At 37.4% G+C, this 20,000-nt stretch overlaps 4 protein-coding genes across 4 annotated transcripts; 1 reads left to right on the top strand and 3 right to left on the bottom strand.

The window, feature by feature from the left end:
- Positions 1–383: 383 nt before the first annotated feature.
- On the bottom strand, positions 384–2,551 carry LOC103935792 (2-C-methyl-D-erythritol 2,4-cyclodiphosphate synthase, chloroplastic). Its single transcript, XM_048590048.1, has 3 exons — positions 2,031–2,551; positions 1,793–1,923; positions 384–778 (listed from the first exon to the last, which is right to left on the bottom strand). The coding sequence occupies exons 1-3, from the start codon at positions 2,512–2,514 to the stop codon at positions 545–547; spliced, it is 849 nt and encodes a 282-aa protein (XP_048446005.1). The 5' UTR covers positions 2,515–2,551; the 3' UTR covers positions 384–544.
- A 1,421-nt stretch (positions 2,552–3,972) lies between these two features.
- LOC103935791 (DET1- and DDB1-associated protein 1) lies at positions 3,973–6,931 on the bottom strand. Its single transcript, XM_048590053.1, has 4 exons — positions 6,669–6,931; positions 4,716–4,776; positions 4,382–4,443; positions 3,973–4,286 (listed from the first exon to the last, which is right to left on the bottom strand). Exons 1-4 carry the CDS (start codon positions 6,750–6,752, stop codon positions 4,200–4,202), a joined length of 294 nt encoding a protein of 97 aa, XP_048446010.1. The 5' UTR covers positions 6,753–6,931; the 3' UTR covers positions 3,973–4,199.
- Positions 6,932–11,073: 4,142 nt separating this feature from the next.
- On the top strand, positions 11,074–14,901 carry LOC103935790 (G-patch domain-containing protein 1). Its single transcript, XM_048590176.1, has 11 exons — positions 11,074–11,246; positions 11,372–11,456; positions 11,645–11,721; positions 11,838–11,862; positions 11,958–12,051; positions 12,141–12,207; positions 12,356–12,449; positions 13,308–13,480; positions 13,580–13,807; positions 13,876–13,992; positions 14,548–14,901. Exons 1-11 carry the CDS (start codon positions 11,169–11,171, stop codon positions 14,611–14,613), a joined length of 1,104 nt encoding a protein of 367 aa, XP_048446133.1. The 5' UTR covers positions 11,074–11,168; the 3' UTR covers positions 14,614–14,901.
- A 119-nt stretch (positions 14,902–15,020) lies between these two features.
- LOC125479992 (meiotic recombination protein SPO11-2) lies at positions 15,021–17,222 on the bottom strand. The gene is made up of 10 exons (XM_048590175.1): positions 16,993–17,222; positions 16,762–16,891; positions 16,527–16,664; positions 16,339–16,427; positions 16,116–16,244; positions 15,919–16,013; positions 15,649–15,711; positions 15,488–15,564; positions 15,267–15,394; positions 15,021–15,159 (listed from the first exon to the last, which is right to left on the bottom strand). The coding sequence occupies exons 1-10, from the start codon at positions 17,155–17,157 to the stop codon at positions 15,025–15,027; spliced, it is 1,149 nt and encodes a 382-aa protein (XP_048446132.1). The 5' UTR covers positions 17,158–17,222; the 3' UTR covers positions 15,021–15,024.
- Between the last annotated feature and the right edge of the window lie 2,778 nt (positions 17,223–20,000).

The raw sequence follows: 20,000 nt of genomic DNA, 5'->3' as shown, positions 1-20,000 counted from the left end.
GACATTATGCGAAGCTCAAAAGCTTTCAATGTTTTCGACTCCAGGCTTAAAAGTCTACTAATTAACACGAAAAAGTTGGAACTTTTACAATCAGGCTCAAAGCTTTTCAATCCTTTGGACTCCATTCAAATTTGGCAAACTGATTAGTAACTTTGATGGTCAAACAAAATGTCAAAACCAACTACATGACCATTAGCTTGGAATTTGAAACCACCTGCATAACTTTCGGTAGCATGTTTTTGCAACAAACACATGGTTTCAAGTCCAATAATCGCCCGACGGAGAAATTATTCTGTTTCCGTGGCATCATCTGTCCCGATTCTGTAGTGTCACGCTTCCATCGCGAATAAATCTTATGACTTTTTTCAAAGAAATCCAGCACAAAGGAGAAATAACTTTTCATATATGTGATTCCAACTACATGCACAGTTGTGTGGAGTACGTAAATTGATTACCTATAAGCTGTAAGCGGAACAGTCGCGTACAAGTTATGAGATGAACTACATCAGTCACAATTTTGGGACCTGCAATCGAAGGCCTCTTTCTACTTTCTCATAAGAAGAACCACTGTGTGAGCTGCAATACTTCGGTTTTCGCCAAGACTGTCCACCTTCTCATGAGTTTTAGCTTTGAGATTCACAACGGAGGGGTCTGCTCCAAGCAGCTTAGCCAAGTTGGCCCTCATAACCTCTTTGTGTGGGCTCAGTTTCGGTCTTTGAAGAATCAAAGTAGCATCTAAGTTTCCAATCTCATAACCTGCCTCGTGCATCAATCTCACCTGGAATATTCTCAGTATTATTTGATATCTAAAAACAATTTTCATATTAAACTCGGAAAATGCTTTTTAATGTAAAAAACCATGAAAATGTATGAAGAATCGAAGATCCATGACAAGCTTTGCAGCCAGGACTCGGATTTTGAGTCCCGAGGCTTGGGACTCGTATTTCAAGTCCCTGAGGCTGAAGGGAGCATGTGAAACTGGGTATTATAGATGAACAGGCAATCCATCTTTTCAGCCTAATGCCCACACATGCTCCTACCTCACTCAATACTCGAGACTCTAAGCAGGTATTTGGACTAAGGCATACGGCTCATGATTTGGAACTCAAGGCCAGAAAATTGAGATCTGGTATCCAGGACTCAGGGCAGAAGTACTGGACAGAACCTAGGTCTAGACCTCGAGCCCTGGGGTCCAATACTTGAACAGGAGCTTTGCACCGTGTCCTCAAAGTTCAGGGTCGTGTGGCCTGGCAGTGGAGACAAACTCTTGTAACCAGAGACACCATGTGGCAAGTATCTATTGGACGGATGGTGTAACGTTTGAACATGTGGCAATCATCTAGGGCATCGGTGGATGACACTAGGAGTATATATTGGTTGCAAGAGATTTTCTCTCCAGACAGTGCCCGGATTTATGGCTCAATGTTGTAATACATTCTTAAGGTTTTCAATTTCTGAATGCAATCTTATCGAAAAGACTGAAAAGCGAGAATTTTGTTTTCAGATTTTGGACAAATCGTTGTAGACCTCAAAAAACAAAACAATTGTATCGACATCACAATCCAAAAGCCCTCAACTAAATTGCTTAGTCTAACTTTTATAGCTTCCACTCACCATAAGCGACACACAATCAGAGTTTTTTTCATCCTAAACGTCACAACTCATGAAAGACAACCGTTATCGAGAACCAAAGACATAAAATTTTCACAATTGCATGCTATATGAATCTTTAAACTCGAAAATCAATTAAATCAAAACGGTAAGAACGAGGACGAGGAGGAGGATAACTTACAGCTTCTTTGATGAACACAGATGAAGCTGCACCCCTCCACTTCGGATCCGAATCGGGAAATATCTGCCCGATATCCGGAAGCCCCAAAGCCCCCAATATCGCATCCACCACACAATGAAGCAACACATCCCCTACACAAAATTCAAATCCAAAATCCAAAAATTAAATCGAAAACTTGATAGAATAAATAGCAAATGTGAAATTACGGGAAGAAGAGGTAGAATAATGGAGGAATTACCATCGGAATGCGCCTCGCAGCCTCTGTCGTGAGGTATGTCGATGCCGCCGATGATCAGAGGGTACCCGGGCTCCAGCCTGTGCAGGTCGAACCCGTGCCCGACCCGAAAAGGCAAGAGCTTGGACGGAGTGGCGGAAGCCGGAGCTTGGTCGACCTCGAAGGCCGTGCTCGCAGAGGCGCAAAAGACTGGCCTGCGTGGCGTTTTGGGGGTTCGGAGAGACAGAGGAGCCGAGGGTTGAAGATAGTATGGGTTTAGGGTGGGGAAGGGGGAGCAAGGAAGAGGGCGGGAGAGTGGCTTGGTGATTGTGGCGGTAGTGATTGAGGAGGCGCACGCCGGAGTAGCTGCCATGGCCATAGCTGAAGGTTGATCTGGCACAGGACTTGATACGACGGCGTCGTGGTGTATCTGGTTTCTGTTAGTGTTGGCCCTGTTGGGTGTATGGCTGAGTTCAAGTTCACCAAACAGGAGCATCTCGGGATCCATTTGATGAATATTTGTAAATCGTGTCGTTCATCGTACATCGTGCGATCAGTTTTTATGAATTGTATTTAATTTTAAATAAAAAATATTAAAATAATTTTTAACCACATATTATACGATAAATATACATGATTCACGGATCTTCAGAATAATCCGAGAAAGATCCGAATTTTAAGTTCATAGATTTGGATCCTCACCGGATCCCCTCCTTTGGGATCAACGGGATCAAGGCACAAGGACCGTTCATCAAAGATCGTACGGTCACAATTAAATATTTTTTATATTTTTAAAAATAAAGCAATCTCGTTTTACGTAAAAAACATTTAATTATGATCACACAATCTTTGATGAACGATCCTTATATTTTGATCCCCTGATCCGGAGAGGATCCAAATCCCCAAGTTCACAACTCACTCACGGGACCCACTTATTTGTCTCAACTGAAATTCGAGTGGGCAGTGGCATATTCTTCAATATCCTAACTTGGTAATCAAATTATTAATAAGGATTAAGATATAAGAACTTTACAGAAAAGTTTCCGGTGATGTTCATTTTAACGAAAAATCATATTTTTATACTAAAAAATCAATCCTAGTATTATTCACGTTACTATTTATTTTGTTCTTATCATTAAAACTCAAAGTTTTCAAATTTTTCTCATTAATTTTCCTTAAGATTATTTGGATTAACAAATCCAATGAATATTTTTTGGCTGAGTTTTGTTTCTTTAATTGACAAAGTTCAGATAAGGGAAGAGATATACGCAAATGTTTGTAATCAATTGTAAGCATTAACAGACACTTTAGACCTTCACAAATTATGAATCGAAACGATTGATTAGAAAGAGGGGTGTGTTATCCACATATTATTTTTTACTTCTCACACATTCTTTGTTAATTTCTGTCTGTTGATCTTCTTTAATTCATCCGATCTGACAACCGAAAATTAGAAGAGCGTGTGAGAAGCAAAAAGAGGTGTGTAAATATCACATCCCTGGAAAGATTCTTATTTGGTATGCACAATAGTATTTACAACTTTGGCAATGTAAAAAGAGAGTTTTAACGAAACACTTCCGATATTGTTCACTTTTAACGAAAATGACATTTTTACTGAAAAAAAAAAAGTCATTCCTGGTATTATTTACCTACAACACATTTTTGTTATTTTGATTAAAACTCAAAGTTTTCAAATCATTTTCATTAGTTTTACTACGTAAAAATGCCAAATAAGAAGACAATAAAGTGCTTGTGCATTCATTTCCTGCGAGAAGCATGGTTCCTCTCTCAATGGTCTCGTTTGGTACAGAGGATTGAATCGGAATGAATAAGCAACTACCTTCAAGGTACGCTGAAAAAAGGAAAGAAAATTTTGTGGTAGAAGATGGATTACTCAAAAGAAAAAGTATATTCCAATCCTTCCCAAAATCCTCTATACCGAACAAGGTATATAGGGAATAGAACATAAAGCAAAGCATGTCCCTAACGATTTCATTCCTTTTTAAGCACACACAAATCATCCATGTTCCATTCCCGGCTAAGTAGCTTTTACAACAATGCGCAAGCAAATACCCTTGTTTCTGTGACCGAGGCATACTACTATTCACACTGATGGGTACATTGAGCTTCTAATTTTCATACAACAAACGAGCGTCGAGCCCATTTGGAAAGTGCCAGAGGCAGTGTAGCTTACTAGGCATTATCTGAAACGGAAGACCTAAGTTGCTTGCATCCAGGCTCTGGTGAAAGTTTTTCCGGCGCTGCCCGCTTTTGTCTCAACTGCAATGAAAAAGTCCATGAAAAACTAGAAGGAGGCCTCTCTCACCCTCTCTCTCAATTACATAAAGTGCGCGGATGTAATGCCCATCACTCACCTTCTCTTCAGAATGCTGATACATGTGCCTCAAAAGGATATTCTTGGCTTCATTAGTTATCACTGCACAGGGGTTTAGATAGGTCAATTTCACATTGTCAAACAACACGATTTGCAAATGCCTACGAATATCAAGAGTCAAAACCACGTCCACAACAGATCAACTTCCACTTTTCAGGATTGATTTAAAAAAACTTAGCTAGAATGGACCTTTCTTAAAGAGTCACAATGATACAACACGGAAACGAAAATTAATTGACAGAAAATGCGAAAATAGGAAAATAATAAAAGACAAAAAAGATCGAGGATGAAACACTGAGGAAATACATTATTACCTTGATCAGGTGGCGGAAGAGTCCGGTCGTGGGTAGGATGGTAGGTTGCAGGTGTCATTTTCTACAAATAAAAATGGAAGCATCACTTAAAAGAAGAAAAGACAATGCATTTAATTTTGATCACTTGTATATCATAAAGATAACTCATGACATCTTCTCGTTTTCTTTTTCTGTTTTTTTTTGGCTGCTAAAAGAACAAGAAAATAGTAATTAGATTGATTATATCGCTTCAGTTTTTAAGATACATCTCCGAGTACCAAAGGCACACGACATGCTATAAATAATATTTGAGCTATGAATTGCCATCCTAATCTGGGGCGGTGACCAAAGGTACGTCCAACAGTAAAGCAGCAAGCAGTATACAGATGTAATTAAATTGTTTATAATACAATTAGCAGAATATAAGCTCAAATGTAGACTAGTCTGGTGGTTGGAACAGAGAGAGAATTTTCATTAGATAGGCCCGTTTTACCACATCCACACTAACTCAAGCCAAACGATGGCTGATACCCACCAGAATGTGTGAATGCATGATTCAATATCATCATGAAGCAACCTTCTACCAAAATCGTACTTCTCTCTATAAGGTGGGCAGAACTAGAGTTCTGACAAATGCTAAAAAAAGTATGAGACGTAAAGAGCACGTGTAATTTTCTCTGACTTACTTAGAATCTATGTTGGTAATTCATCGGAACGTCTTTCAGTGATTATGTCCTACTGGCTCACAATGCCAGCTCAGTTGGTTTGAAACACATCCAGAATTCAGTTTCCAAGCTATAGCACATATCAACCATTTCTGGAAAAATTCTCAAGCACCAGATGTTTATGTTGAAAATTAAACATAGTAGTGGACAATTCATTATGTGTCAGGCCCGACTTTTCACACTCATTTCAAGTACCCTAAGATAACTAATCATATGTAATGGAGTTAGTTCCACCATATGTGAAGGGCTACGATGGTAATCTAAAAAGCACACGTCTTGCATTTTAAACTCGAATCAGGTCTCTCCACCCATTACCAATGGTTTTGGGTTGGTTGCTCCAACTCCAAGAGCTTCTCAAGAACTCGCCAGTCAGAAGACACGAACAAGCACCTTATATCTGACAGGTTATGGGGACATTCTCTATAGCCCGTATTCAGGATGGTGAAACTAATGTGGGACACTCTTTAAATGCTAGTATTTCTAGCTTAAGTAAGAAAGCCAGTGAATCAGCTTCATGCAAATGGTAAATTAACCATGTAACTTCAATCCAATTGTTAAAAACATATGAGATATTGCATAGCTATGAATAATGCTTCTGATTTCAAAATTCATTCAAACTCTAATGAGAATTGAGCAATACAGTACGGTATATCGTAACTGGAAGAAAGCACCAATCTTGATAATTACACTTATATAAGATCAATGTAATAACAATTCATTTATCACAAAGTCAAACATATAGCATAGCTAATGCATTCATATGAGACATAGAGGAAAGCAAACGAAAAATATTCAAGACGATCATCCAATTCCAAACACTCACTTGCACTAACTTGACCAAATATCATTAAGCCGATTTCAGGATGGGGACATTCAACAAAAGTGGTAAATTCATGACCTGAAATTCTATATTTATAATCACACATAATTCATCATTAAAATGGCATTGCTGCAACATCAATTACCATAAATAATTAAATATAACACCAAAATCTGCACAAAAATATTCCTACTTACGATTAATTATAAAAATGCATTTCACATAGAAATCCAATGGGTTCCATAAGAAACTTACTGCAGAAACCCAGAATTCCTAAACTTTAATTAAGCACTACCCAATTCAGGAAAAAAAAAAAAAAAAAAAAAAAAAGAACTTTAACAAATAAACAAAACTTTGCATGATAATTCAGCATGAAAAAGAAGGCGGAAAAAAGGGTTCGATTCAGAATATCAGAAAGTGAAAACTCACAGAAGGATTTGAAGCATCAGACGGTCGGAGCTGGCTGAAGTTGTGAGGGTTATACGACGGCCAGTCACCGAACAAAGACCCCATAAAAATGCACCTCAATCTAGCGACACCCGGGTTCTAGAACACGCTGGCAGAGCAGAGCTGCATCTGGTGATTGTTTGCCAGTTTATGTAGGAAGGGCTGGAGGACCCTAATTCGTTGTGTTTGTGCCACCGCTCCGCCCGCTGTCGTAAGTTGTGACAGAGGATACAAAACTGAGTTATGTATATATTTGTTGGTAAAATTTGTCATTTTATTAGTGTAGGTAATTCTTTTTTTTTTTTATAATATTTGTGACCTACTCGCATAGATAGATGGTAAAAAGGCAAAATTAGATAAAAGCGCTCCAATTCTACATCTTATTAATTAAACATTTGTGGATTTTTAACTTTCTATTAAAATGCTTTGTATTTCGATTAAGGTGCTTTTATCTTTATCCATGTCATTTTTTAATTCCAACTCATCATTTTAAGTAAATTTTAAAGAAAAGAAATGAAAATAAGAGTTATTTATATTGAAACTGATCAGATCTAAAATCCCTAAATTCTTGGAAAGAAAATAAGTTTGGAATTTGTGATTGAGTCATTATCCCAATAATTAATTGTTAAGAATTTGATATAATTAATTTTCAGTCCAAAGTTTTAATATGAAAAATTATCTTTTTTTTAAGGTCATAACGTACCACTAGATTGTACGTACCAAAGTTAAGTTAACACATTATACCAATACCATGATACATACTAAAACAAGAATAACATAACGTACCAAAATTAGTAATCTATAATGTACCAAAATAATACATACCAAAACTAAGATTATATAATGTACCAATTATGTACCAAGTTATTGGAAAGTTATATTTAATACATATGTGCATTCATATACCATGTCCATAATCGGTACGTTATGTTTAATAGGATGTTAGTTGCATTTTTAGAATTTTAATGATATTTTTTATTTGAGTAATGAACAGTGTCATTTGAAATGAATTATGGGATAATATATCTCCTAGATTTTAGGATTTAGGTTATATTAATTTGTTATTTGATTGGTAAACCAAATATATGTAATTTTTGTTATTAAAAATTAGATAAGAATGTTTGATCAAAAGTCTAAAAGCTATGAATGTTAAATCTAAGAATTTCAAAACTGAGGCACCTATATCAAAACATCGCTAGTAAAAATGTGTAGAGTACATTCGAACTCAGTATATATGATGCACACATTTTTTGTTACAAGCAGGGAGGATGGATTTGAATTGGGACTCAAGTGCAATGATAAATGCATTTTTAGATGTGAATAATTGACTTAATTGATGAAATTATCGTGTATGAACTGTAGCCAGTTTGCTTTGTTTTTGACAAAGAAAAAAATGCAAACCATCTAAAACTTAAAATGTATTGAAGGTTTGTAATCCTTTAGTTTGGTTACAATTTTGAGCTTATGTAAATTGCCTTCAATATACATATTCGCTTTACGCATGTAGGCCTCGTTTGGCCGTATAAGACAATTGGATAGTATTAATAATATCGAAAGGATGTTTGGTGAGATTCGTATTTAAATAAGCACTGGATAATTTAATTCAACCCCACTTATTTTATACTCCTCACACCCGCTTATTTATCCTGTCCAAAACTTATGTATTATTAGTCGAGGAGGAACTTTTTTGCTCACTCTGTACCTTTCGCAGTGCTCTCCTTCCACTCTTTCACATCGCCTGCTATCTCTCATCTAGATCCCAAGTTTGTCTTCGTCGTCTTCTTCTTTTTCTCTCTCCTTTACACACACACCCCTCCCACTTATTTTGTTTTCCTTCATTCTCTGAAACAAAACTTTCCATGGGTTGAAGGAGGAAGACGATGATTCAAATTCTTCTGATTTGAGCTCTTCGGAGGAGGAGGATCCGACGAGGTGAGGGATAGCAATTCAGATCTAGGCTCTAACAAGGGGGCGTTCAATGAGGAAGGGGTGCTGGGCTTCGACGAGGAAGCGTTCAATGAGGAAGGGAGCTGGGCTCCGGTGAGGAAGAGGAGGAGAAGGACAACGCGAAAGGGAGTTGGGCTCCGACAAGGAGGGTGATAGCAATTCGGATTTGTGCTAGATGTTTGATAAAACGTTGATTTATTACCATTGAAAATATTTAATTTCTAGGATATTTTTTTTAGTTGGTATGTGTGTGGATTTGTTTTACAAGGATCCTAAAAGTTGGATTTTTCCATAAATTACTATAATATTTTTGGAATTATGCTAAAATTTATCTCTATATTGGTGAAATTTTGTATCAACTGTATTCGAGTAATGTTGTATACCAAACACAATATAAATAACATGGTCATGTCTGATATTGCACTAAACGATCGATGAATTTAATCAGTATTAGTCGATGACTATTTATCCTATTAGACTGAAATCAATATAGTCTAAGCTGCCAAACGAAGTCGTAGTTCTTTATGCTAACAACATAATTGCGTTAAATTTGAAGTTTGGCTTATTTTTAACAACGCCCCCTAAAACTCTTTTTTTTTTTAATCTCTGTTTGTTTTCCGTAACTCAAAAGTCACAATTTTACTCCTTAAAACTCAAAGTTCGCTCCACTTTGCCCCATGAAACTCGATTTTGATCCCATTTTAGCCCCTGAATCTTGAAAATCGTCTTTATAAAACTCAAAATTCGCTCCACATTGCCTTAGATATGCTAATTTCTTATGTAGGTTTGATTTGGTTGCATCAGACTAATCAATTTCTTTTTTAATTTTTTTTCATTTCTTTTAAACTTAATATTCTTTGATTATTGAATGTTAATGCATAATAGAGATTTATAATCAAATTTATTGCAAAGTGGCATAGTCTTATTGAGTGTTGGGTCCTACATATGTTTTAGGATGTGACCTATAAGTTTTAGAAGAGGAGAGAGTCCACAAGTCAAAGTGGAATGAATTTTGAGTTTCGGTGAGTAAAATGACGGCTTTTGAGTTTCATAGAGTAAAGTAGCGACTTTTGAGTTATAGGGGGCGTAGCTAAAAATAGGCCTTTAAGTTTTATAGTAGGAATTTTTTTTTTTAATGTCATATGAACTTATATTTTAAGCAATTTGTCACATCCCGACCCTGGTCCCTACCACATCCCAGGCTCGACTCCACCGTAGCACGATATTATCCGCTTTGGGCTCCGACCATGCCCTCACGGTTATGTTTCTGGGAACTCACGAGCAACTTTCCAATGGGTCACCCATCCTGGGATTGCTTCAGCCCAATCTCGCTTAACTTCGGAGTTCCTATGGGATCTTGTAAGCCTTACATGTATATTCTCATATCTACCTAGCACGAGATCTTTTGGGAGCTCACTGACACACCCCGACCCGGAATGTGGTGGGGGCCCGGGTCGAGATGCGACAAATTTGTTATATCAATTTTCTAAAATCATTAATTTGTCATTCACCATAAGACACATTGCTTGTTTTCAAGGTTATTTAAGATATTTCAACTTCCACTCCATCCCCTTCAAGATTTTTATGGACATTTTAAGTTTATTTCATAAATTTAAGCTCTATTTTTAAGCACAAACATCTTTTTTGGATGGAAAATTTAACGAATTAGGGTGAGATGAAAAATTAATGATTTAAGAAAATCAATATGAAAAATTGCTTAAAATATTAGTTCATATGAAAAATAAAAAATGTGTATAAATTCATATTACATTTAAAAAAAATTCCTTTATTAAATTATGGAGTTATTGATCCTTGAGTTATGACTATATTAGATTATTAGTTACGAAATCTTGAAGTTTGATGACATATTAAATATTAGTATATTTCGACATACTAGAAAAGGAAAAATATATAGGAAATTATTTAGTTGTAATTTGATTAACAATGTCGGAAAACGAAATCAAAATAAAAGGATTAGGTTTGGGCTCAAATCATCCAAACTAAATTGTTGATTTGAATTGGTTCTGTTCGATTTTTTTAAATTTTTTTGCCTATTCTAAATCGAACCAAAATGTTATATTGTGATTGGCTTAGTTGACGTTTTGGGATAAAATCGATCTAATCTTGAATGTGTTCATTCTTAGTGTTTATAGCCAATTAAGATACAATTTATTTGTGCAAACTGATTCAATTCTAACCATTTTGACTCAAATACACCTTTTTTACATTTAAGTTCAGTCACATTCTGGCGTGTTTGCTAATTAAGAATCGAAGTAAGCAAAAATTAGAACAAACAAAAAATGGGATAAAGCAAGCACTAGCTCCAAAAATCCACAAAAACAAGAAGTCGGTGACCCAAAACGACGTCGCATCTTGTACCAAACACTGTACGGCCCCTCGGTCCCGCTATTAGGTTTGGAGCCTCCGCTCTGAAGCTTCCTTTTCTCTTTACTCCTCGACCTCCGGAACAAAAACAGAGACGGCTGCAGGTCGTGTCTGGGAGGTCGCCGGAGTCAGAGGAGCAAAACCCTAACCATGGCCTCGCCCGAAGCCCCTCTCTGTTACGTCGGCGTCGCTAGAAAATCCGCCGCTTTCCGCCTTATGAAACAAATGGTGCTCCTCTGCCTCTCTTCTGTATAATCCCACATGCTTTTCAATTTTTTGCCATTTTAATTGCTCCTTTTTAATTAAGTAAATTATTTCATGTTTTTTTTTTTTTTTTTTTTGTGTAAATATAGGGATGGGAAGAAGGAGAAGGTCTTGGGAAAGACAAGCAGGGGATCAAAGGTTATGTCAGAGTCAAGAACAAGCAGGACACTACTGGTTTGGATTTCTCCTTCTTTTATATATATATATATTTGAATTTCAATTTTTATCAAGTTTTTTTTGTTGTTTAGTTGTTTGGTTTGAAGTAAAAATCAACTTGGAAATGCCATTTTTTTATTATTTGGTTTTTGGTGAATGGAAACAGAAAAATTATAGGTCTTTGGTTTTATGATTGTGTTGAATAGGTGTTGGTGTGGAGAAGCCTAACCAATGGGCATTCGATACGACCCAATTCGATAGTATCCTCAAAAGATTGAAAGTTGTAAGCTTTTTACATTTTTTTTTATCGTATTAATTCAATCAATTTCAAGCATACTTAAAGCTTTCCCGACGTGTGGTGTATTGTATTTATTTGTTTGTTTTGCTTTTGATTGGCAGCAAGCAGCGCAACCCAGCGATGAAGGTATGTATATGCCGAGATTAACTTTGTTGTATATGAGGAATGTGAGGAATTATGATTTAGTAGTTTGAGGAGTATTGTGTTTGTTTATCTTATAGTTGCTGAGCCGAACGCCACTCAAGAGGAAAGTGATACTGAATTGCCTAGTGATGTTAAGGAACCTGTTGCCAAGGCTACTCGCCCACAGGGAAGGTTGGTTTTTAAATCTTTTAAATTATTGATTTTTCGTTAGATGTTTTATTGATTCTAAACCTTTTCTACCTGTTGTCTATGGATATCAGATATAAGAAAAGAGAACGAGGAAAGCTTGTCAATGCTTATTCTTCTAAGGATATTGAAGGAATTCTTGTAAGATTTAACCCTTGAAAGTTATTATCTTGCAAAATGAGTATACATGTAACCGTATGTGGTTTATGAAATTTGGATGCACGGTTTCGAGTTCACAATTGGCACGCGTTTTGTCATTACTGACCGTGATTTTAAATGCATACTGCAGGTCAGAAGGGCGGCGTCTCCAGAGATTAATTTTGATCTGGATGGAGAAGTAGGGTCAGACAAGGCATCTGAAATTCAAGTTATATTCCCTGAAGGTAGTAACCTGGATTAGATGTACATAGTAGGAAATTAACCATTTAGTATTTCGAATCACGAGTTGACTCCTAAGATCAATGGACCCGATACCTGATTCTTGTTTTTAGCATCACATTTAGTTAACTTTCCTTGGTTGTCGACATTTTCTGTCTGAATTTTGTTGCATTCCTTCTTAGGTCTTCATATTTATGCTCCCTAATGTATTTAAGTCTTGACTCATGAAAAGTTTAAGGGGTCCCAATAGGAAGGGAGACACCCGAGGCCCGATCAAACAAAAGAAAAGTTTAGGGTTATCGATGAAACAACACCACTGAAACTCTTACATTAGGCAGACTTACTCTATAGACCTTTGTTGAGACATGAGAATGCTCTTCAAGGTGACCCCATAATAAATATTTTGTTGGGCGCCTACAATTTAAAGGTAAATTTGATAGAACACCTCAGAAACTATAAGTTTTATAGAAAAAACACTTCAAGTGATCAATTTAATTGTAGAAAAACCCCTCATCTATCTACTTTTCACGCTGCAAATTTATTCATAGTTGTGAAATTCCTTATGTTGTTACAAAGTAAGTTGGGTTTTCCTCTAAAGTTTTGAGTTTGAAGTGTTTTTCGCCAAAGTGTGATGATATAAATTTCTTACATATGAAAAGGCCACAATTTACTATCACGTTCTACTGTTCAATCATTAGTTTATTTTATGTGGTTCTCCTTTTTAAAGTAGATTCTTCTGTGTAAAAAGCAAGTAAATTTTTGTAACAAGTTTTTATGAAATTACTCTTTTTTTTCATGCTCGTGCTCTTTGGTTGCTTGCTTGAACCATTGTTTTGTGTAATGATCTTATCACATTGTTGCAGGAGAAGTATGCAAAGAAATTCCTCTAGATTGGTGGGGCCATAAATATGGGTTTATTCGCGGAGGTTTGCTTGGAGCAGAGATGAAAAGAAGAAAATTAGAAATGTCTCAAAATGGTAATGAGAGAAAAATGTTTCACGAGGATGATCAAGTAAATCTTTACAATCTTGTTCAGGTATGTACTTTCCTGGTTGGATCCTTCATTAATGTGCATTACTGGAAAGAGTTGCATTATCGGTTAGACGATCACCATGTGCGCGTCTTATGTTTCCAGGATAAATCCACAACTGGAAAACAAGGACTAGGCATCAAGGACCGGAAAAAGAAAGTAGCTGGTTGCTACTTTGAGGGAAAAAAGACTTCATTTAATGATAGTGATGATGAAGATTCTGCTGATCTTGGTTCTTCTGTGAAACAAAAAGGAGATGAATCTTTGAAAACGGGAAGTAGCAACGAACCAAAACTGAAGCTGAAAAAGCTCTGTAAACAGCTCCTTCGTGAGGTGAGTCCCCCAAAATTGCACTTGTGATTCTCATAATTTCTCCGGCACTAATTCTATTCCTTGTCCAGGCATCTGGAGAGTCATTGAAGCTGAAAACGATGAAGGCTTTGATTGATGAACATTCATCTTCTGTTTTCTCCGACTTTTCTTCAAAGAGAGATGCTCTTGCTTACTTGAGACAAAAGGTACGTCACTCAAAAATTTTTAAGCACTATTCTCATCCTAGTGCAAAATGAATTGTCTTAATCTGAACCATGTTGCATTACCAAATTCTCACAATATGGCCTCTATTTTAATTGTTTGAGCTAAGAATGGCCTCATTTGGTGGTTAGTATTGGATTGAATTGGATTGGGTAATTGACTAGAGTCAATGCATCTTGAAGCAAGAAATGGATGTCGTCTTCCAAATCTTGTCCAAATTGAAAGTAGAAGATGGATTAGAGATGGAAGTAAACTCGGACAAGATTTTAAAGTTGACATCCATATTTTGCTTCAACATACATTAAATACAGTGGCTAGTCCAATCCAATACAAATCAGCAAACGAGGCATATAATGCTTTTATTAGAGCACTGAGACCTTCGTAAAGTTAGGTTTATCTCATTGTTATTGAGGGGGTGCTTAGTCACCAGTAAAGCAAGGACGCGTGCTCTTTCCGAAATTGGAGTCTTTCTTTTTTCCAGTTTATTTTTCATATCGTCTTGTCTACGCAAGCCATGAACTTGTGGGTTGTGTGTGCAGCTGGAAGGCAGCAAAACTTTTGTGGTGGAAGGGAAAAATGTGAGTCTCACATCGAGGAGGGGCTGAAGATTTTGTTAGAAATATTGAGAGGTCATTCTTTTCCTTAGCCGATTTTGAGACTTAAGCATCATGATCTGCACATTGCAGATAAGTCGAGTTTATAACCAATATCATATAACGATCGCCCTTAGTACTGTTGCAGTAATCAGTTGAAAGAAAATCAAAGTGTCATTTTTAGTTCTGTTGATTCTATTTCGGTGAGAGGATAAGACTATTTTATACATTATTTCTAGAGTTGTTTTCACATTGTTATGACTGTTGATTGAAATTAGAAGATGCACTTCAGTTTTCTATGAGCGCTTTGGTTTCGTCATTTGCGTTCTTTTGTCGCCATCTCAAGGCGACAATGCAACCAAAGCCTACACTTCACATGGCTAGAAGCTCGAGTAACAGTGATGATTCTGGGTTTTCTTCTGTTCAGATGTAGTTGGCTTGCACAATTTTTCTTGCGATGAACTTACCCAGGTTATCGTAACCTTGAGAATACAGAGCTTCAATTTCTGCCCTCTGACCACTCTCAACCATTAATGTCAGCTCTGCCCTGTAATTCTCCTGCAATCCAGATATTTTCGGAACCTATTTCAGCGAAGTACCGAAAAACTTGAATCATTCAGTAACGTAAAAATACAGTTCTATGCGATGCAGGATAAACAGTTAACCTGCAAGATCTTGGATGAGATCAAGCTCTTAGCAATCTGGAGGTCCTTTGGTTTCAATGGAACTAAAGCTTGTTCGGGTATGAGCTCTAGGTCTTCGCCTCGCAGCCCCAACCACTTCACGTTGCAAGCTAAAACACGCCATAAACCGATCGACCTTGTAAGTTTCTTTCTACGTAAGAACAAATTGTTATTCAGCAGCAGGTAAACAGGAACAAGATTACCATATCTGTAAGCCTCCAGGCCCATCCCTATGCTTCCAAACTTGAATGTGCATAAAATAGCTAGCCCAGCTGGGTTCCTTCAGTAAATATCCAGCACATCAAAGCCGAGAACTCGAAATGTTAAAAACTGGAGTGTGACACGGAGAAAAGGGCATCCATACCAATCAACCAGTGCTAAAATTGGCAAGTCGGGAAATGCTCTGCTCATCCGGTGAAGAAGAATCCTGCATTCAACAGTGTCAACGGCCTACTTAGTTCATAAAAGCGATACTGGGTATTTCAAACAAAAAGGAAAGCGATATTGGGGAGAGGGAGTCGAATTTAATTGCAGCCGAAGTACTTGAATGACGAGCACTTTGGGAAAATCTTTTAACCGCTTAAGCTATAAGCCTTGAGTTCTGGGTATTTGCTTTCAGGAAGTAGAAATTTACCTTGTTGCTATATCCGGGTACCCTCTGGCAGTGATCAGAATGCTGGGAATTTGGTTGAACACGCGGTCCTCGACCAACCGCTGGAAAATTGCATGCTAAAAATATCCCAGTAAGCGAAAAACTATTGCAAAATTTAGAAGCTGGGGAGGAACAATCACAATCGTAGTCGAAATCGGAGAAAGTCAATAGAAAAGTACCTTCTCCACCACAATGATGTACCTCGCATCCGTTTTCATCATCAACTTCTCCAAGGAATTCAAGTCCCCAGAGATATTATGCCCCGAAAACCGACAGGCAGCACAGTCCACAACCTCTTGGTTTGGCTCCTGTTGCATGATTAATCTACTAATTAATTAAGAGTTAATAGAGTCGATTTCTCCACAGACATGTAAACATTTACAGATTGCAATGTGGATTCACCTGCAACTGCAAGCGACCAGCAACAAGCCCTCGGCTAGATGCCATGATCCCGAGACTGTAACGGCTGCAGCGCAGCAATGCCACCACATCTGCACTCGTATAAGTTCAATTTTCAGCGTTCCATGTGTTTGAGGAAAGTACTGAAAGACTGAAACAAAATTGAAGTCGATACTGGTGAAGGGGTTCACCTTGGATAGTCCGATTCACCTGCGACTGAGACGAGAAATAATCCGGTGAATCGCAGAGCAACTTGTAGAAGAGCTCCCTCTGCGTGACCTTCTTATCCAGCCCCAAAATCCGAGAGCACATCGCCATCAACTTCCATACTGTCACAGTAAATTCTACATTACAAATCCAAACACAAAAAAGCTTAAATATACACAAATAAATATAATTGATTTGTAAATCAATCAATATATTAACCTCTAATAAAAGCTCTGGCGGCGTTCGGCCGTGAGAGAGACCTGGTGCAGAGAGCGTTCGTCAGGAAAATCCACGAAGTCTGAGTGAGCAGGCCTTGATTGAAGCGGCGGTTGCTTGATTTTCTGGTGACCTGTGGATTTTCAATTTTTGAGTTATTTTCTGTTTGGCAGGGGAGAAAATGCGAATTGAAGCTGCGGAAAATTGAAATGAGGAGTTGAGATAGGTGATTACGAGAGGAAGGTCGGAGATTGCGGGAGCCGGAGAGGTGAGGATTCGGAGGAAGTTGAGGACGGCGACTTGGATTCTGGCAATGGCCTCCGGCGGAGCGAGGATGTCGGCGTAGCAGAGCTGTTGATCGGAGAAGAAATTCAAGGAGGATTTGCAATCGTCTTCCATTTTTTTGGAATTTGGGGAAGCAGGTGCCCTCTTTGATCTTTCACAGATATTTGAATTATTGGCGCGCTCGATAGATATTGATGGGGTGTCATTGGGCTAAAGATCTTTTTGTTTTGTGGTAGCGTTTCCGGGCTGTTTCACTGCTCTCATTTTGAAAAAGAAAATAGGTTTGATCGCGTTTACTAAGACGCGGACTACACTTTACGGACTTTAGGTGTGGACCATACGTTGTGGATTTTAGGTGTGGACTGAATTAGATCCGTTGGATCAAATCTGAACGGCTGAAAACAAATCCATCAAAATGAGCTTAGGGTGAAATCGTGTCCCAAATGACCCTCATTAATTAAAAACGGTACCTGCAACTGTTTTGAAATTTTGGAATTTAAACTCTCGCTCTCCCCGACAACAGTTACTTTAACGCAATACTCCCATCTCCTGTGAGCCATTTCAAATTCTTTCTCGTCGAAAACTTTGTTCCCATTTGAAAATTTCCTTGTCGTTCGAAACCATGTCGTAATTGTGTTGTGCTTGTTGTCTCTGACCACACTGCAGTTCCACACAAAAGTTTAGAAAAATCAGGCAAGTTTATTTGAGGTTGTCCAGTTGGTTTCACATAAAGGATGCGGTGCCTGATTGATTGAGTTGGGTTCAGAGTCATTGTGTGAGATCCCATAATTTTATATATTATTTAGAGTTATTAGAATGAACTATAGTTAGACGTTATGCAGGTACCGATCAATTATCACATAATATGTCCCATTTTAAATTATTATCTTTTTCTTTAGCAGCCATGTAGGTTACAGGAGGTGGCTTAACAAGGCCATGCAATATGAGGTAATGTGATGTATTAGGAGCGAATAAGCAATCTAGTTGCTGAGTGTTCCAAGCTATAATTTGGACGTGGCTTCAAATAACCTTAGGTTGCTGCACCGTATCATTAATCCTTTACTGGGTTGACACCTTGCATAACTAGTGACTAAGATCTTGATACTACAATAGGTATCGCGAGGAAAGTATACCTTCATACACACGTAAGAGATTACGGATAGGACTTCATATATTTTATTGTATATTTTCCTTGGTCCCTAAGTGTTGGAGCCAAATTTTCCTACTATAAATAAGAGTAGTGCCGTATCATTTTTTCAAACGTGAGTACACTGAGGAATGTTAGAGTTTGCATGCAATGCATGCAAATTGTTAGAGAGAAAAAGAAATAAAAGGAGTTAGCTAGGGTTGGTTATGTGGGAATCGGTATATAGTTCTCTTGCCAAAGCTTGGATTATCAAGGTGAGTGGTTTATGTAATGTGTTTAAAAGTTCTTATTTCGATAAATGAAAACCACGAACTATTGTGGGTTTTATCTATTTATAAATCTCTATCTATTTCAAGTCAAACATTTTGGATTTGTTGAAATGTTTTGGAGTTATTATATATCGTGATATGTGGATTATTTGGAAATGTTCATGGAGCATGAGAACTTTAGTGTTGCATTAATCTGAGGGATAAATGTAAACTGCATACGGGGACAATAGGGCAGATGGCCATTAGGGGTCACGTGGTGAGTTACAATTTATGAAGGATATAATGGACACATAAAGTGATGATGTGATACGGAATTATGTGGCTAAAGCATTGATATTATTATTCTATTTTATAGTGTGATTAAAATGGCAAACTTGACTAGCATATTACATATTCTACTCATTGAGCGACGGTGGTTGTTGCTCACCCCTCACCTATTATTTTACAGATGAGTTATTTGGCATGATAGGTGTTAGAAGAGCTAAGGTTGGGATTGAGGAGAAGTTTAAGGATTTTAATTTAATATTTTTGTACACCGTGTAAGGATTTTGGAGTTATTTTTATAAGAGGAGTTTGTTTTTTCAACCCGTGTCAATTTCCTTTTTATTTTTGAGCTTTTAACTCACATTTTGGATTCGGATTCAGAGTTATTTTTCCTCCGACCCCGGGTCTAGGGCGTGACACATTACTTCCTCAGTACTCCTCATACTTCATACCCCAAGGTAAATTTGAAATTTGGTGAGTTTGGAAATTTGGAACCTTAGATATAAATTTGTTGTTTCTGTAAATTTGATTAATTAATCTAGTGTTTAAGGTTCATTATGCATGTTCGTTGATGAAATTAGTTGAAATTGGTGGATATTTGTGGAATTTTTGGGTTGGATGCGGGCTTATGAAATGTTGTTGACAGGTTGTGTACAAGGGCTAGGTCGTTCACTTTTGTTTTGTTGAAGTTCTATTGTTGAGTTGGGAACAATTTGTGTTCATGAAAACTTTGTTAATTTTCTGAATTAACTTGATATTGCTTAAGTCCTGATGCTTTGTTTACGGTAGATGTATTGTTATACAAACTTGTTGACAGGTCGTGTTAAGAGTATACAATGTTGAACTTGGCTATGTTTAGAGTATATATTGTAGAATTTGATTATGTTGAACACTTGTATTGTTATGTACAGGAGATGGCAACTTAGGGCGGTTTCAAGTAGCAACAAAAGAGGAAGAACCGTATAAGGGAAGGTTAACAACCCTTCTCAACCAAGTCATGTGCTAGGAGTCATGCGTCAAAAGTTTAATGACGCACAACTTGCTACCTTTAGGGCATCATGCTTTGGACACTTAGAGCATGTCGATAGATTGGCCTTCAGTGGCTAATTGGTGCATGAATTGTCGTTTCGTAGAGTGGATAATAAAGGGGTGAAAGACCTAGAGGGACTCATGTATTTGATAGGCTGTGAAGGGACCTAGTTTACGAAGAAGGATTTTCACCTCATTATGAGTTTCGTTGTAACAAATAGTGGATGCGGCAAGGGTTGCTCCACCCT

Source organism: the organism of the source record quoted next, unplaced genomic scaffold (genome assembly GCF_019419815.1).
Source record: "Pyrus x bretschneideri cultivar Hongxiangsu unplaced genomic scaffold, Pyrus_bretschneideri_v1 Contig30, whole genome shotgun sequence".
NCBI lineage: Eukaryota > Viridiplantae > Streptophyta > Magnoliopsida > Rosales > Rosaceae > Pyrus > Pyrus x bretschneideri.
This window is presented reverse-complemented; position numbering and strand designations above follow the sequence as displayed.